A 19,431-nucleotide genomic window follows, 5' to 3' on the forward strand; every position below is an offset into this window, starting at 1 on the left:
ATTTGAACACCGTTTGTTGACTTGTCAGATTATAATTAGGTGTAATTTGTTTATCTGAATATATCCACAACAAATTTGTATGCTAAGGCACTGCATAGGTTGTAAACATGATTATTTACTAAAGATTCTTTGCAAATTACCCTCAATTTTCTATTTATTTTTATCACCCATCTTTGAGAGGCTTATTTAAAAGCAATTTAGTCATGTGGTTAACCTTCATAAAATTTGCAGTTATGTGTCTTTTTATGATCTCTCATTCAGCTTACTGTATAGACAGAAACAGCTTACATAATTGGAGAGATTAGCTCATGAGAATGAAGATAGAACTCCTATTTATATGGCTTATGTCTCACCTAATCATAGTCTGAGCAAAGATTTATTAAGATGAAAGCTATGTAAGCTTAACTACTCTTCCATCACATGCAGAAATCTCAAAAAGTCTAAATTAACTTCCAAGATGGCTTTTCATCTTGATGCTCATTCATAGGTCATCACTGTATGGATTATTTATTAACATATAAATGAATTTGCAGTTTCTATTCGAGCAATGAATTTGAAGGCTATCCAGGAAGAAGGAATATTTACAAGTAAGTGTTATCAACATTTTCTTAATTATAGTAGGTCAATAGAAGGTGTCTGGATTTGTCAATAAAACAATTTAGTTTCAAGATGTTTAATGTGTAATGTCACAAGCTATTTTAACTAAATCTTAACATCAGATTCCATCTGACAATCAAGGAAAAATGACATCTAACATTTAAATATACTCTTGGGAAAAATTGATTAAAAGACCAAGTGTTTATTTTTAATTTAACTGTTCTGAAAGTATAGGGCCTGCATTCAAGAATATGAGACAGACACATGTAAAGTTAATTTTAGCAAAATAACCGTTGCTTTATTTGATTTTTGTCTTAGAATCAGCATTGGAAGTAAACCTATGAGAAAACAATGCATTACTTGCAATTTAAGAAAAGAGAGATGTCAGTATTATACAGCAAGATTCAGTGAACGTTCTAAGTATTATGCCTTGATCTGTTATGGTATGTATGGCACGGGAGCAAATATAATCTGTTGTTATTTAAAATTTATCAGCACTGTAGTTAATACTGATTACCTCAAATTATTTTTGTATGACTCACAGAAATGTCACAATAACGGGGAAAGATTTCCAGAAAGAGACTTCCCATGTTCAAAAATTTTGTGAAGGTGTTTCAGTAAATACAGATATATTCAGGATTTTCTTAATTTTTCAACAAAAAGCTTGGGGTTTTGATAATTAGAAACAAATTTGTGAATGTCCTTCATGCCACAAGACACTTTAATCCAGCTCATGTTTTTTCTTACAGCAGACAGAGCAGGATTTAGAAATATATACTGTTTTCCAGTTTATGTCATCAAAGTTAGCTGTGACTTTGCTTAGCTTCAGTGTGTGTTTCTCAACTGAAATTATTAAGACCTGTGTCAGCCATAAATGTTGGCTATTTAGCACCTGAGAACATTTTTAATAACTGATCTAAGAAAAATTCAGTTCTACATAGACAAGACACAAGTATTAAATGAAGTCTTAGCTCCTTTGTAATAGATGATTTCAGTGATCTGAGGTTTCATCCACTGCTGTACTCAAAAAACAGTGACATCACAATATTAAAAAAAAGAGGAAGAGTATCCAAGGTTTTCCTTTTGTTTACTTTTTTAAAGTTTACTGTTCTTGTGATTCTGCACCAACTGATCAGCTGAAAAGTTCCTTAGGACTTCTGTTGAGCAGAGAACCAAATGTAGCAAATAACAACACCTTTCAATCATCCTTGCACAAAATAGTCAGTAAGGTCGTCACCATGTGAAAGGCACTCACCTTCACAAACACAATGAGACATGTTCTCAGAAGAATGTTTCACACTGGTAATTCTGCACTCACCTTATGTAATCACATCTCAGGTATTAACTGGATGTCACTTCATCTCTAGGGAGGAAGCGTTGGTAGATTTCTTCCATTATGTTTGCTAAGCAATGCCTGTATATATGCAAGTCTTTGTACATACAGTACCTTATGTATTGCTGCAGGGACTAGTGGGTTATACAGCAGAGAAGGTTCTGATTTCTGCATCAAATTTGAGCTCTTTAGCTCCTGTCACTTATCAGTTTTAATGTAACACACACTGCATCACTAAATTCCAGCTTCAAACTGCAAATTGACTTTTTATCATTCTTACAACAGGTCCCGGGATTCCCATTTCTACTCTTTTTGAGAACCGTGGTGATAGAGGTACCGCAAGTATCCTGCCTATTTCTGAGCAATTGGTATATTCCTTTACCTCTAATCCAGATCAAGGCTTTCTAATGCAATACTTAGGATTGTGATCAAGAAGCCTTTCATCTTGTTTGGTATTAAAATAAGTAGCGTCTTTCTAGATTTGTTCATTAGTAAAATCCAAATGTGAATGAACACACCAATATGCTTATCTCAGTTCCTGAGTCCAGCACTTTTATAGCATCCTACTGTTTTTCCTGTTTACAGACTGTAGATAAAATGAACATGGGCAACTCTTTGTCTACCAAATTTTGAGTAAAACTTTGTAGAAAACATTATTGTGATTTCCAGAATATTCCTTTTCACATTTTAATGAACACAAGACTTTCTTTTTCATGAAGCAACACTACCTTATACAAAAGACAATAGTGTACTATTTAGAGTTTACAGTTTGACCTATTGTGCTCTACTAATTAGAATTTGGATCAATTACTTCCTCTTCAGCCATCAGTAGAGATGTTGGAGAAGAGCAGAAGCTCTTTCTGATGATCAGTTCAAATAACTGCTTCAGACAAGTTGTAATTACTGATACAAAATGTGATCTTCAGCAAGAAACATTCAGAGCCCTTATTCTTTAAGTAGCCTGTTAGTGAAGACTGTTTGCAACCAAGCCAAGCAGGAACTTTCTAACTATGAAAATATTAATTGTTCTGCAGTGAATCTTCACTCTCTGTCCCTTGTTTTTTTCCTACAAGTTCTTCTCCAGCTTTAAGTTTTCAGTTCCTGGAATGTTATGAAAACTAGCATGGTTCTGTATAAACTTCAGTGATTTGGCATTCCCTTCCTTCCCCAATAATCAGTGGAAATGAGCTGGTAGTTGTAATGGTCCTTACAGTTCAACCTGCATTGATAACTCACTGTTCAGTGAGTGTTGTCTGACCAAAAGAAACACAAAAACATAAGGAAGAGAAATGCTGCAATATCGTTAAACTAACCTAATCCATGGTGGTTCTGTAGAAGTCAGTGAATTGCAACATCATATTATTTAGACTCCAATAATAGTTGATACATCTTATTTTATAACCACCTAATTTTTTTTTCAAATGGAGCAGATAGGTTAACGTGTCTATTGCAGTTATGGTATAGAAACACTGTGTTTTGGTATTTCTTTTGCAGAAGGTTTAAATACAGAGAATTCATGGATTTTTTAATATATACTTAATCCATTGTTATAGCTCTCTGTTTTTCCTGATTCACTGTTACCTTTTATGTAAAGGGCCCCTACTATCTTATCAAACTACGCATTGTTTGAAATACAACTAAGTGCCCAACTGCAGTTATGTGTTCTTAACCTCTCTGCAGCAGAGAAAATTTCCTGTAATGGATATTCACCGCTGGTTTCATCATGCCTCCCTCTTCTGTGCTGTTATTCTCAGGAATAAAAAACAAATTCAGGCTTCTCTTTGACTTCTTCATTACCTTTTTTGAATTAATTTTCCTTCAGTTCCTTGCTTTCATAATCTCTTCTGTGGAACAAAACTATTTTTAGTAAATCCATTTTCATTGCAGTTGGCAGCATTTTGAGACTTTATCACCCATGAATTTTAGTAGGAGACAGTTAAACTGACATAGATCAGTTTGGAAGTTCCTTCCAGGATGCCTACAATTCAGTTGTGGTGATGGGGAAGTTTCAGGAGTTTTGAGGGGAAGGATGAAAAAGGGTTCAGCTGAGTTTGCATGAGTATCCAAAGGCAGAATGATCTTTCAGCCATAAAAAACCCACTTGAATCTGCAAAACTTGTCAAGACTACTTTAAAAGAACAAATTCCAGTATTATATTTCTGGCATGTCCTAAGTACTACGTAGCTCAATATATGTTGAGAGAAGAATACTTCTTGTACTTTTTTTGAACATTTCCAGAAACAAGGAGGAGGGAAAGGTAAAGGAGAAAAGGAAAATCTCCCACAGTTTTAAAAGGTCCTTTCAATCTGAAAGTGAAGCTAAAGTCACGGATTTCCATTATGTGGAAATATCTGTTCCATTTCAGTATTCTTCATCCCTCACTACTCATGGGAAAACACATAAATAAACAAGACCCAATGGATTCATAATATACAGTTCTGCAGTCTGTCCCGTAAATTAATAAAATTTTAAACAGTACTCTTTAAATTATGTAACTGTAAATTTGGTCTAAAGTAAAATAATAAATATTAGTACTGTTTAGATTAAAAAATAGGAATAAAAAATATTTACTAAGTGAACAGGACAGTGAGATGGTAAGTCTGGTGTCTTTGGGTAGAAACGTATCACAGTGGTTGAGTGAAGGTTTGCCATAAACCCTTGAGAAATTGAATTTCCTGTATTACCCAGAAAGAAGACATTCCCTGAGGACCGTGTGCTTGACCACACTGCCCAAGGGTCTCGGAGGTTGAGCTGATGTTAGTCTGATAGGCGAGAGAGGAGATACAGGAGATACAGGACTGTGTTTTGCACAACGCCATGAATTTTGCATTTTCCAGCTCCCCCATTTTACAAAACTGGGATGAGGGATCTGCAGGAGAAAGCTGTTTCTTCTTAACATGCGGGACTCTAACACTCAGAGGCAACATGTGAAATGATTTGCATTGCAAAATGTACATCCTATAAAAATCTAACGAGTATTTGTGCACTGCAATACCAGTGCTTTTCTTTCATTTAGCTATGTGATCAAGCCCAATTAGAAGTGTCTGAGTGGATTTCATTACTCTGCTTGTAAAATTCACAGATTTCTTTTCTGTTCTAATAACACAAAGTAAAGGAATCTTAATTACTGAAGAGAAATTAACAATAAATCAGTTAATAATTCAGGCATTTCTTTTACTTAGAGCTCAGAGTATTGGAAGACAATTGGGAATTGCAGTCTGCTTTGCAAGAGATCAGACTGCCAAAAGAAGAAATTAATAAGCTTGAAGTGGATGGTATAAGTAAGAATTACACATTTTTATTGCACTTTTTATTCTTACCATTTTAATGTTTTGCCCTAACTTTGTTATAGTAAATATTTTCTGTCTGTAGAACAAAGTTGTTAGCCTGTCAGATTGGGAAGAAGAGGCCTGGTTCTGCCCTGTTCAATAACAGCTAATTTGTCTATGCCTCAGGGTATCCCTCAGTAAAACAGTAGTTTAAAATACATTTGTTTCAGAACGTAAGTTTTTAAAAAATCTTTAATGCTATTGGTAAAGAGTTTAAATATTGTATAAAAACAATATAATAGGGTGGTAATAAAATGGGAAATGTAAACTGCTGTTCATGTGTTATGCATTATATTGACTTGCTTCCACTGTTCTTTTCAGTAGCGACCAACAGTATCTCATGGTAATAAATCAGTGTAAGGTTTCCAAAATGAATATCCGATAATCTTAAAATGGTTGTGCTTTTCTAGGCAGCTGGAAAAACTGACAACCTAGACTTTTGTGAAGTAATAATTTAATGCATAGCTAAATTAAAGTAAATGTGGGTTTCTTCTGAGCTGTTCTTCAACAGCTCAGTATAAACAGTTAATTGCATCAGTTCTGTGATTCACAGTTCGTGCTTTGTGTACTATGTGCTGATTCATGTTCATATACTGTTACACCAGTCTCTGGATTATGCCTGGAGGAGTTGTTTCAAGCATTAAGAATGTAATTTTAATTTATCTTTTCTAGCTTTGTGGTACAAAATGCTTCTGCCTCCACAGTTCGATAGATCCAAGAAGTACCCTCTGCTTATTCAGGTGTATGTAGCTCTTCCTTCCTTTGAATGTTGTTGTTTTGTTAGAAAACATACTTTTTCTGATTTAACAAAACCTGGGACATTAGCAATATTTTATAAAGCAAAACTACTTAGTTCTGTTTTGTTTGCTGTGGTTTTTCAGTATATTTCTGGAATACAAATTCATCCCAATGGAGATCGATAAGGATTTTAATGTTAATCTTAGCATGGTAAGGATTACTTTCTCAGAGCTTTCTCTGACAAAGGCTAAAATCATGTGGGCTACTCCTTGTAGATCTTAGCTCTGTTGCTGCTTCTGTTGATCATGAGATTGTCTGAAAGTATTGATTTCAGCTCTGCTAATAAGAAAAACATACAAGAGCCTGCTTCATTTTTTTTTAAGGAGAAAAGAAAAAGCCAAGTGGACTTGCTTGTTAAGAGCATTTGACATAATTTATTGCAATCAGAAAAGGCAATAAAAATTGCAGTTGCGAAAGAAAGAAAGAAAAAAAAGATGCAGAAATGAGGGCTGACCTGGTGTAATAAACTTCACATCATTTTTTTATTAACCAGTGATGATCCAAAGGTCCAAGAATGCTAAGTATGTTTGAAGTTCAGAGTAGAAGAGTCCTGTCCTTGAGGTCAAATGTGTAATTTGCATTAGGCTGTTCTCAGGAGGAGTGTCTCTATACTGCTCAGCTATGTAGGGTGTGTTCTGCCTGCAGCTCCAACAGCACATGATATTCCCTGCTGAAGCAAATAAGGTCTGAGGATAACCAAAAGTGTAAGGAGCTGGATTTCTTTTTCTCGTTTTATTTGGAATTACTGACTGCATGTAGAAATCAAATGCAAAAAAGCAGAAAAGCACCAAAAAGGGCTGTTACTCCTAAGAAATTTGGAGAGAGCAAAGAATTGAATCTTTGAGGGATGGCTCTTGCAAGGATTCCCCTTAGGACAAGCAGCTGATACCGCACCATTTAGTCTGAGATGAAACTAATTATTTGCCTTAGGAATAAGACCTAAATTATTAAAATGGATTTTAGATAGCAAAATCTCATAACATGAAAATATTAGTAGAACTGTTTGTCTACTGAGCTCTCTGAACCAGAGTCATGTAGCAAAATACATGTGGAGAAAGTTATATCAGTACCAATAGCTATAGTCCAATGTCCAATAACCATTTATAAATTTGTCAGTATGAGTTGAAAATGTGTGAATTTTCATCCTCAGGTATGGAGGACCTTGCAGTCAGAATGTAAAGGAAACCTTCAGCATTAGCTGGATAACCTATCTTGCAAGCAAAGAGGGAATTATTGTTGCTCTGGTGGATGGCAGAGGGACAGCTTACCAAGGTGACAAGATTTTGCATGCAGTATATCGAAGACTTGGAGTGTATGAGGTTGAGGACCAAATCTCAGCAGTTAAGTAAGTAGATTATCTCCTTGTATAGCTGTTGTATTTGCACACCAAGAAGTAGTTAGATGGAAGAAATACTGAATTCTCAGCCTTTATTCTGAAGCCCTGAGGTCTCCAGTGTTTAAGACAAAAACACTTGTAAAAATAAAATATTAGCATTTGCTTGATGTCAGTGAGGTTTTGTCTGGTATGTTAAGTCCATATACCACTAAATCCATATTTGGACCTCACCACTTGTATTGCATAAGAGAATCATCAGAGGCTTCAGTCCTAAGCCTAAAGAAATACAATTGTCAGTGGCAGGGGTAAGACAATTATCCATTTTTCTGAAGTTATTTCCTATAGGGCAAGCCTACCTCAGTGACCACAGAGATTAGCCAGAGATCCATAGGGATTAACCTCACTGATTACCTAAAGGTCAGATGAGATTTTTGTAGCAAAACTGAACCTGACACAAATGTTCTACAGGTCAATGAGTCACAAACTTGCATTCTGTGCTGTTGTAGGATGGTTAAGAACAACAGAAAGTACCTGATAAAGGTTCCCCAACAGCTGCCCCTCTGCATGAAAACACGTAAAAGTGTTCCAAGGGAAACCAGAGATTTTGGGAGGAAGTGAAATCTGAGGATTGCAAAGAAAGGTTGTCCTAATTTTACAGATGCAGTAGCACTGCTAAAGTGAGCATTTGCAGAAGTGTTAGTTTGAACCCCACAGAGATGACTGCAAGGCGGGAATTTAGCCTAGCCTTTGGTGTGGAATTGGCCCATCAGAGTATGGATAGATTTCCAGGTGCAACAGTAAATACCGTATTTCCTCCAGACTTGACTGATACTCAAGTATCTTAGCTGGAAATTGGATGTGGCAACCCAGGTTTTCACAGCTTTCTCTGCTTGTTTGAGAGCACTGCCTGTACTTACAAGTGTGTGTGAGGAGGATATCTGTTCCTTCCTCTTTCTGCTCTGTGATAATTCATTTCTTCTTCAGTGTTATAAATGCACCATTATCTTTTTCAGTGATAAATGAAACAGAATAGCTGTATATCATGTCAAGTTTTTCCATTATTCTGTTATTTTATTTTCTGTCTTGAAACTTCTAGGAGGAGTGGCATATTTCAAAATATCACCAGAATGCTTCTATATTATTCTGAATTGTCACTCAAATGATTATCAGAGGGAATATCAGAGGAAACCTAAACTGATTCTGAAGTTGCAAAATCTGCTGAGACTAGACCATGAAAAAATGACCTCAGACTTCACACTTCCCAGTTTTCTGTCAGCACCTAGACGAAATTTCTGTCAGCACCTAGACTAAATTTTTGTTCAGTTAAATGTAGTGCATGCCATCTTCCTGATCTAACACATGGATTAAGATGCATAGTTTTTAGAGAGCCTCTGTAATCTAGTGGGAAGTTCCTGGAGGGGCTTTTACTGTAGGTGGAGCCCCTGGGATTAAGACAGTAATATAACAAAGCTGAGTAATTTTTTGGCTTTTCTGACTCTGTCCCACCTGGGTAGTATCCCACATTTTGGATGTTGTCAGTTCACTGGGGTTTGTCCTAGTAAATACAGCTACTATGTGTCCTGATGTGTATCTGAACCTATTGTGCTTATTTGTCACTCTCAACCCTTTGTGGTCTTTTGCCTCATCCTCTTTTCTTTGCTGTTGCTAATACATCTTTAGAAATACAGTCTACACGCTCTGATGCAGGATATTTGTAGGAGACCTAATATTTATGGTTCTCTTTGACATGTTTGACTCTTGAGAGCATAAGCAGTTTTTCACCTTTTATACATTTCAAGCTTATTACCTGCTTGGAGCATTAGTAGATGATTCCTTCATTATTATTTTTTATTAAAGTAGCTACAAGAGCTTTTTACTTTTCAGGCACATAAAACAAAAGCTTATTTCTCCAGGGAATCCCTAATCTCCTCAGAGGTCGATACTGTTCCTCTTGAGAAATCGAAGTATTAACTCACTGTGACATCAGTATGTTGAGTATCTTGCAGGATAAAGTCTGAATGTTAATGGTAATCCAGCACTTTTGGTGCTAAAGCAGAGAAAATGATCCTCATCCACTGGAACAAAAATTATTTTGATGAAAGTATTAATTTCAGTGGTTTTTAGTCTTTCAGGAAAAATTGTTCCTCTTCTCTTTCAACACTTATTGATTGAATAGTTGATGTTTGTAGAAATCAGGCATGCTATGTTGATTGTCAGTTTGCTCAAATTGGTGGGATATGTGGAAAAAAAAAGTGAAAGAAAAACTATTTACACTAATTTGTCATTGTATTATCCATTTTTATAATAATGCATTTGCTGCTGTGATTTTATTTTCCACAGAAAATTTATAGAAATGGGCTTTATTGATGAGAAACGAATAGCAATATGGGGCTGGGTAAGTGATAGGATTTTTTACATCTATCTTTAAATAATCTTTTTCTTTTTTTATTATTATTCCTGGTTGCATCTTAAATATGCATAAGATTTCTTCTGCAAATGTGTGATGGTATTGCCAAAGGGGATGGTTCCTACTGCTACTTATATACATGCAATTGCAACAGTTAAAGCCCCCAAAAATGAATCTTTGGCATCTCAAGAGGGAATTTTGAAAAACTCATGTCTAATGAGCTCATTGTTTGGACTGGAAGTTAAGCCAAATTAAGACATTTTGTTTGGCTTTACTTTTAACTTAGGGATTTACTGGCATGATGTCAAAATTCAAGTATTGTCCTTTCTGATCTGAGATTAAAATAGTGAGAAAATTCCTATGACTGTCTCTCATGAGAAAATGTGACCCCTGCATCATCCTGAGTCACTGTGTCCTTGACTGGCTTTGCAATGGTCATCAGGGATGAATCTGGGTCTGAGGGGTTTACAACATTGACAGCTTCACCAAGACGTGGAAAAATTGGACAGTCATTCCAAATTATTAGCCAGTCTATTTTTCATCATTGTTTTTTTCATGTATTTGTCTTTGTAATGCTCCCCGAACCTTTAATAGCCAGATGTATTGCCTGATCTTAGACAGCACATAAGCAGAATTGCTAAAATCATTTTATGAAGCTTCTATCAACCAATATTTAAGTTACTTTGGTAGTTACTACTGTAACACCAGAATAAAATGGATACCATATGGTGAAATTAAGTGACACAGACACTTAGAAGTAAATAATTCTAAAGTGACATTAGATACTTTAAGGCCTCAAGAAAATATTTTCTTTTTTAAATCACATCATATTTTATTTCACCACAGTATTTCCAGAATCAAGTAAGAGCTTGGACACATTGTATTCCAGTAGTGGATATAATATTAAAAAAAGGCACTACTGGCAAACGTTTTAGTCTTTTTTTCCAATTTATTTCCAGTTTATTATACCATTTCCTGGTCTGTAAGCTTTGAAAGATGTTGAAAGGTATTTCCTTATTTATAGGCTGCAGCTTAGGGAGTGTGCATGAACTCATGCTCAGACTCATCAAACTCTTCAAGGTGACAAAAGCTCTTAAATAACCACTAAAGTAATTTGGGTTGTGAACTCTCTCTCTCAGCCTGTTACAGTGAATATATTTATCTGTCCAATCCTAATCCCTTACATTTTAGCTTTGTGGACTGATTTTTGAAAGATCAAATGAGCAAATCAGATGAGTTGGAAAATTTCTACGAGTTACTGTTTCTACTATTGTATTCCTCACTATCACTTTGAAGTAAAGAGGATGGACTAACGAATTCTATACCAAAAAATTAATAATTCTGCTTATTTCTATAGTCTTTCATATGCTACTGAAGTAGTCTTCAGAATTGTTCATGACACATCATATTTTTTATCCCTTCCTCCATTCCAAAGTAAACAGAAACCCATTATTTTGCAAAGAGCTTACAGGAGTTTTTCCAACCTCAGTTTCCACATCCTGTGGAGAGCCAAACCAAAGGCTTTTTATTTACATTTTTGTCCTGTCTCAGCAACTAGCTCCCTTCAGCTTCACAGATTTATTCTTGTATCCAGGCTTACTTACTGCTTTACCCTTCTTACAGCCATGAAGTTATTCTTCTTTTCTGGATCCCAGTTTGGGGAATCAGGCCAGAGAATACTAGGAACAGTGGCAGGCAGTAGGGGGGAATTGCTCCATCCTGAGGTAGATGAGTATGTTAGTACTGATGATTGAGTTGGTTCAATATGCTAATCTATAGCAAAAATTAGGTTTTTAAGGGAGGGGAGGAACATCTAACCTCTTCTTGGAGGTGCACTGTGAAGAGCTGAGAGGCAATGAAAATAAGCTTCCAGAAGGAAAGTTTCTGTTTGGTTTTTGGAACAAAAAATAAAGACAACATTGCTCACTGTTGAAGCAGATTGAGTGGAGAGGATGTGTGCTGTGGAGGTGATGGGATCAGTATCAGTTACAACTGAAGTTAGCCTTGTTTTGAGCTATTGGTTGTGTTAGATTACCATGAAGGATGCTACCAAATTAAATTTCTCTGTGATTGAAAGTGGTAATAAAAGCAGTATCCTGTGATAAACACTGAAGCAGCAAAAAAAAGAAGTGAATTGATAAAAATGTGTAATCTCTCTCACAAGAAATTACATCAGATACATTTCATATCAATAAATTAATTTCAAAAAACCTCAACCTTTCATTACTTTGTCCTCCATGCATTCAAAGCCAATTGGATAATTTGGAATTAATTCATATGATTTTGATTCAGAAAACAGAATGATACTTCACCAGCAATTTTAAACTGTCTGTGATTTCCTCCTAGTCCTATGGTGGCTATGTAACTTCTTTGGCACTTGGATCTGGCAGTGGAGTATTTAAATGTGGAATGGCTGTGGCTCCTGTTTCGAGCTGGGAATATTACGGTATGGAAACTTGTCATAAATACTGACTTGGAAAGCAAGATGTAGCATTTAATGACTTCTTAAATTAAATCATTGCAGGAGACTGGCAATTTGAAACATAAAGACATTCAAATTACCTAGATTTAAAACTTTTAAGACCTTAAGTTTAATGTTTTTCTAGCTGAAAATAACTGAGTGCAACTGGCAGTTTGGAACTGACTTTGTCACAAAGAAGGTATGTCTGGATAACTCCATATGCACTTCTGTAACAGTAAGTGTATAAAGCCCTCTCAGTAAACTGCTATTAAGGAGTGATCTGCCTAAAAATCCTGTTAAAACCTTATCACTGAATTCAGAAGCAGCTGAACTGATTTATCTGCTATTAACAGAATCATAGTACTTTTCAACTTCTGACACCACAGATGACCTGTGTCAGGAATCATTAGTTCTGATTTGTTGTTTCCAAAAAGCAGTGGAAAAGAGCACTATTGTGTTTGATATAATTTTTTTTAATTAAATACTTTGCCCTTGAAACGTTTCTCAGCCACACCCCCTGTATTGCTGTGTTACAATGCATTTATTTATATTTATGGAATTAGGCTCCAAACTGTTGAGAGGAAACAACACTGAGAGTATACTCCCAAGGCCTTTCTGTGTGAATAAAGCAGGCACATACTCATACTTGCCGACCTGTTAAGCTTTTGGCATGGTGTTAAGGAACCTTAGTATAAAAAAAAAATCATGGCATGAATATTTTCAATGAGGAAAATGTAGCACTTTGAACACATTTACTTAGCATATGGTCGTTTTCTAAGAAGTCTTGGTTATGAGAAAAATTTTTGGTTAAATGGGAAAGATTCCTTCCCTGACTGCTAGCACAGACATTCCTTGTATTTATGGTGTTTTGCAAACAAAGGGGAAAATATTTGTATGACACAGGAAGCATAGTCTTCGTGTTTTCACTGGCATCAAGATTTTTTTTAAGACTTTTTTACTCATGATCACAAAATTATTTCCAGAATGCAGGCATAAAGCACTGCTTTTGCACAAGTCCTTTAATAAAAGATGGGTTATAAAAATTTGTTCCAGCATCACAATTCAAATGAAGTTTTCAAGTTCAAGCAGATTAGAGCTGCACCAATGCAATCTCTAAGTCAGCTGAATTTTCAGGCAGCAATTAAAAAATCTTGCTGAAAACACACTGTAAAATCCAAACAGGCAAATGTACCTCCACTAAGGAAGGAAGGAAACCAAAGGAAGTCATGAGTCATAAGTTTTGGCAAACAGATCATGTTAACATTATGTGAACTGTGTTAGGGGCAAAACTACAGGATGTTACCTCCTCGAGTCTCTGAGTAGTATCAGAGGATGTCAGAGGATGTACTGGCCCCTAGAGTTTCTAAATTCTGTCCAACTCTCTTTTAGATGCACAGGTGAAGTTCTGGACCATAATCTTTTGTCAGAAGCTGTCCCACCCCCCTATATTTTGAGTGAGAGTTAATAACAGCTGAACAGTTACAAGATGGAAAGGAAGATTCCATTCAGGGACAATGTATAGTTAAAAGCATTATATCTGTGACTGTTTTATTAAAATTTATTTAAATTCATCTGCTTTTCCTTCCTCAATAACTGACAAGCTGGATCTTCCCCTTAGTCATTTTAATGCAATTCTGCTGACCTCTGTGGACTTGTTGTAGCTATATTGGTAGAAGAGAGTGGAAAAATTGGCTCAGAGTACTGTAAAAATGCCAGCCATTCAGAAAGAGTCTATTTTATTGAAAACTTAAGCCTGATATGGTTGTTTGACACTGTGTTGACAACAGATATTGCACATTTTCTGTTTTCATGGAATGATAAAGGATTTTGATAAAAGATAGGCTACTTAAATTTTTTTGCTACTTATATTACAAATTATCTTCAGAAGCCTTGCTTGGCTGATCTGGGAGACATTGTACACATCTTTAGCTCTCAGTGGCAGCACATGTAAATGATACATAATAAAATATGGGAACAAGAGTATATTGATTCATTTTCTTTTCCTGGGAGGATTCCCGTTTCTAGTTTTTTAATAAAATTTTTCTAATACAATTTATCAAATTGGACAAAATAGAAAATCCCAATTCCTTAAAGTTTGCAGTGGCCACCACCTGTCTTTTGAGAGGGAAAGATTACAGCTCTTCTTAGAAAGCCCTGACTCCCTTAAATAAATGAAATTCTTGTAATACTGCAGCTTGACTGCTCAATATGTGTCAGTTCCTCTTTCAAGGCAAGGTCATAAAGAAAGTAATCTTCTGGTAGTAGCAGCTGCTGTGTCAGTTTTCCATAAATTTTCATAACAGCTCCTACTAAAAGTACATATACTGAGGCAGCTCAAAGAGAGATATTTCTACAGATTTCTTGGTGATGGATACTGTTCAGTTATTCACATTTATTTTGTTCATCAAATCTGTTACCAGGCTTTGTTGTAGTTAGGAAAAGGAATTGAACAGAGACCTGAAAGCAATGGGGCACCTTTTCAGTTAATCCCTGCATCCTTTCCTGCTCCTCCTAGTTGCTGCATATATACATTCAATAGGAAAAGGACAACATGCTTATCCATATTTACTGCTAATACACATACAAATCCTCAGCTCCTCTTTTTAAGTTGTCAAAATTAGTCTGTGTCATCTTTCCACCATGCACCTTTATTGACTTATTGCCTTATTCAACTGATTTCTGGGGTTCAACCCAACAGCATAAAGCATCATCAATTAATTACCTTTATCCACAAAACCTAGATGAGCATAAAACCACTATTTCTGCAAAGATGTTTTGGAGAACAGTAAATAATTAGCCTTCATAGCTGATTTTAAAAATATGTTTAGATTTGGTGTATTATGAGGAAACCAAGAACAGACACAGTTAAACATAATTTAATATCCTATGTGTCACTGAAGCCACAAAATATCTGCACTTTCTTTATCTATAGCTTTTTTTCTTCTTTAATTTCAGCGTCGATCTACACAGAACGATTTATGGGTCTTCCTATAAAGTCCGATAATCTTGAGCACTATAAGGTGAGAATTCTGTTTCTCTTCTAAACTGCCTTAAACTTGAACCACACTTCCATGGATCAGTGGAACTGTGAAGCAGGAAAGTGGCCCACCAGCTCTCATGGTGCACTCCTTTTGTAGCAAAACTACTGCTGTGAAAATCTACATAATTAATAGTGGATTTGTATTTATAAATACCAAAAATGCTAAATGGAAGTCCTTATTTTCTTACTTGGACAAGTCAGACTGTTCTGCCAGTGCAAACCATTAGCCTAGAAAAGAACTCAAGAGGGATTAAAATGTTGATATTGATACAGTTTTGGTTGGTACTGTTAGCTGTAATATGCAAACTGCTTCATGCAAATTTAGCCCTCTTATAGTAAGATCATAAGCATAATAAATGCTTCCTCTACCTAGAACAGGTTGCCATTCTTTTCTTCACATTGATAGGAGGTTTGTAGTTTCCTCTAGCGGTACACTCAGGCCAGCACTGGATATGGAGAGGCCTGAATTAACATCCAATGAACTTAGTGGAAACACTCCTGTTAAAGATTTGGACTGTTCTCAGTATGTATTTCCATCCCAGCTCAAAGAACAGAAATAATACCAAACCGGCCTGGTAGAGCTGTCTTGGTAGCCAGGAATTAGAGCATTTTGGGAATGACATGACTAGTGCTGTCCTTTGTATGAATTGGCCCCTAGAAAAGACACTAAATACCAAATCTGGTTCTGATAGTGTAGAGACATTTGTGACAGCACAGAAAGCTACCTGCTGCAAGCCAAGCCTGTACAGGGATCTTTTATGGACAGATTACATCAATATGGCACAGATTAATATTTTTCTCCTGCTAGTGCTTTTCAGAACACATGCAAAAGATGTAAGAAAAAAACAGTATTTATTTATAGTTATTCCTGTCCTGAAGCCAAAGTCACAGATCACAGATGCACAGAATCATTTAGTTTGGAAAAGACCTCTGAGATCATCAGGTCCAGCCATTAACCTTACACTGCCAAATGCACCACTAAACCATGTCCCCAAGTGCCACATCTACATTTCTTTTAAAAACCTTCCCAGATGGTGACTCAAGCACTGCCCTGAACAGTTTGTTCCAATGCCTGACAACCCTTTCCATGAAGAAATGTTTCCTCATGTCCAGTCTAAACCTCCTCTGGCACAATTTGAGGCCATTTCCTCTTGTACAGTTTATTGTTGCCTGGGACAAGAGGCTGACCCCCACCTGGATAAAATATACTTTCAAGGAGTGATAGAGAATGTTAAGGTCCCTCCTGAGCCTCCTCTTCTCTCTGGCTAAACACCTGCAGCCATTCCTCAGAGGAATCCCTCTTCAGATCCTCCCCAGCTCTGTTACCCTTCTCAGGATACACTCCAGCACCTCAGTGTCTTTCTTGGGCCCAAAACTGAACACAGGATTCAAGGTGTGGCCTTACCAGTGGCTAGCACAGGATGATCACTTCTCTGGTTTGCTAGCCACACTACTTTTGGTACAGGCCAGGATGGCTCTGGCCTTCTTGGCCCCTTGGGCATGCACTGGTTCATGTTCAGCTGCTGTCAACCAATACCCACAGGTCCTTTTCTACCAGAGAGCTTTCCAGCCACCCTTCCACATGGCCCCTAGGGCTGCACAGGGGCGGTTGTGACCCAAGAGCAGGACACAGCACTTTGCCTTCTTTAGCCTCAGGCTTTGGGTCATTGATCCAGGTTCTTCAGATCCCTCTGTAGAGACTGATGTGTGTATCTATATTATTTATATTTATATTTATATTTACATTTACATTACATTTACATTTATATTTATATTTACAGCCATATACATGGTTTCTATTGTAATCTCAGATTGACATGAAGTCACTGCTCTCATGTCAGTTCAACTGTTTGATTGTTTTTCTACTAGGTAATGAAAGCCTTTCAGCACTACAAACAAGTGGTTTAAATTCAAGTTGCTGAACTGTTCTTTTTTCCTCTCAATAGAATTCAACTGTGATGGCAAGAGCAAAGAATTTCCAAAACGTAGAGTATCTTCTCATCCATGGAACAGCAGATGGTGAGGTTTGCAAATGGCAGAACAAACACAGAGCCAGAATCACTTTGTTTGAAAAACATTAGGCATCTATCTTTGATTGGGTCAGGACTTAGATCTTTGGTAGATTTCCATATGACCTATCATAAGATGCTTACTCGTTCTTAGTAATGTCAACTGTATCACTTGATAATTAGTGGACACAGCTAAATGCACTATAACTTTATGCTTTGTGGTATTAACATGTTTCAACAGACAATCTCTTTTTTTTCTTCTTAGATAATGTACATTTTCAGAACTCAGCACAAATTGCAAAAGCTCTGGTTAATGCACAGGTGGATTTCCAGGCAATGGTAAATAATAGACTATTTTTAATTTTGAAAAGTGGTTCATAACTTTATCAATAAGCTCATCTGACATTTGGCTGTGTTTTTAACAACCCTGAACATGCTTCAAAATTTGGCAATTGCTAGTGCATTTGTTATTCTTCATAAACAACTTCTCAGTTTCTTCCCCAAATGATTTGCCTGCTCTTTTTTTTTTCTTGCCCTTTGGATGCTAGCAGGATTTTCCTCTTGTCAAGAATAACTTGGAGGCTTTTAAAATGAGCCAGGGAGAAGAATAAGAATCCAGCCTCATTACAGTGTTTTTGATACTTGGTAAAAGAGGAAGATGAAAGAACTGAGTTCTGGGGCCAAATTGTCACTGGTTGTGGTAGATTCTATCTTGAATTGGACCTGCCTGCCACAGGCACGAAATGAAACAAGCAAAAAAGCATCCAAATATATATCCAGAATCAGCAAAAAAAAAGTTTCTCTGAAAAACTTGCATGGGATAACAGGTACAGGCAAAGAGAGAAACACATAGGCAAGAGGTTGCAGGATATAAAGGAGAAATAAACAAGGGAAATGTAGATCTGATTTACATGCTAACCTCTGCTTCCAAACCGTTTCTCTCAGGGCTAATAACCAAAGTGTTTGCCTGCTATCAAACATACTGGCCTTCTGCCCGAGTCTGGTTTCACAGGGCCATGAGCTCCACAAAAAGGGATGACAGGGGTTGTAGGCCCTTTTGTGTATTACACATTTTGTGCCTCCTTTGCTGATCTTTAGCAAATCTGTGTTATATCTGAAGTATCTGGAATACTGTATGCAGCTGTGGTCATTCTGGTTCAGCTACAATGGAATGGCAGATATTTCTGAGTTACCATAATTCATATGTGTGTTTTATTTCTGGTACACCACTCACAAGGTTCATGGCCCTGCTGTAATGCAGGATGTTTTGAATAGAACTCAAACAACGTTTACCTGAAATTTGTTGCTTAGAGCCCAGTACTTATTCTTAAGTAAGACTCTTACCCTATTGCTCAGGCCATGCAGCAGGTCAAGGGGATTTCATCCCTAACAGCATCTCAAGCTCTTTTGCCTGATGTGATACAACTGGCCTGTAAGTACTGAGGCAGTAATGCTTACTCTTAAATAATAGAAGGCTTAGAAACTTTTTTTCAGCAATAGTAATAATATATTGGGAATTGATTAAAAAAATATTATCAAGTTCCTCTTTTTTCTCGAGCCATCCACTTTGTTATGTATAGAAGTAAAATACATTTTTTTGTATTGTTTAATTCTTGCAGAATTGAAAACGGAACATAAAGGGTTTATGTTTTGTTTTTTCTTTCAGTGGTATACGGATCAGAACCATGGAATTCCAGGCCTTTCCAGCAAACATCTCTACACACATATGACCCACTTCCTCAAACAATGTTTTTCTTTGCCAGAATAAGTAGGCTACTCAGAACATGCTAAGGCATCTGAGACATCTCTGGGACAATGAAATGACAGCAGTGCCCAAGTTGTGTAGTTTTCAGGTGAATTGATCATAGGAACTTTGAAATTTTAAACTTGATGTTTACATCCATTTTTGATACTGTATATTAGCAAATGTTATGGTAACAAATGTTTTGACACATTTGATACCTGTTTGACAGAAAAAATAAAATCAGAACGTAAAAGGTGTTGTGCATCTATTGCTGATTTGCTTAAACTTACATCCTGCAGTCCAAGAAAGGTGGTTCATTGCAAATGCACACTATCAGATTGCTATGATTGCATTTGTGAACTAGAACTGTAAAATGG

The 19,431-nt window shown here is 36.4% G+C and overlaps 1 protein-coding gene across 1 annotated transcript in view; it reads left to right on the forward strand.

Moving 5' to 3' along the window:
• FAP (fibroblast activation protein alpha) overlaps positions 1-19,307 on the forward strand; it is a 37,330-nt gene extending 18,023 nt beyond the window's left edge. The window contains exons 15-26 of the mRNA XM_063400644.1: positions 534-587; positions 916-1,040; positions 2,216-2,263; positions 5,113-5,211; positions 5,932-6,001; positions 7,208-7,402; positions 9,734-9,788; positions 12,147-12,246; positions 15,217-15,281; positions 17,248-17,320; positions 17,576-17,649; positions 18,977-19,307. Of these exons, the coding sequence (XP_063256714.1) occupies positions 534-587; positions 916-1,040; positions 2,216-2,263; positions 5,113-5,211; positions 5,932-6,001; positions 7,208-7,402; positions 9,734-9,788; positions 12,147-12,246; positions 15,217-15,281; positions 17,248-17,320; positions 17,576-17,649; positions 18,977-19,078 (1,060 nt within the window). The 3' untranslated portion in view covers positions 19,079-19,307. The remainder of the gene's footprint in view (positions 1-533; positions 588-915; positions 1,041-2,215; positions 2,264-5,112; positions 5,212-5,931; positions 6,002-7,207; positions 7,403-9,733; positions 9,789-12,146; positions 12,247-15,216; positions 15,282-17,247; positions 17,321-17,575; positions 17,650-18,976) is intronic.
• The last annotated feature ends 124 nt before the right edge of the window (positions 19,308-19,431 follow it).

Source organism: Prinia subflava, chromosome 6 (assembly GCF_021018805.1).
Source record: "Prinia subflava isolate CZ2003 ecotype Zambia chromosome 6, Cam_Psub_1.2, whole genome shotgun sequence".
NCBI lineage: Eukaryota > Metazoa > Chordata > Aves > Passeriformes > Cisticolidae > Prinia > Prinia subflava.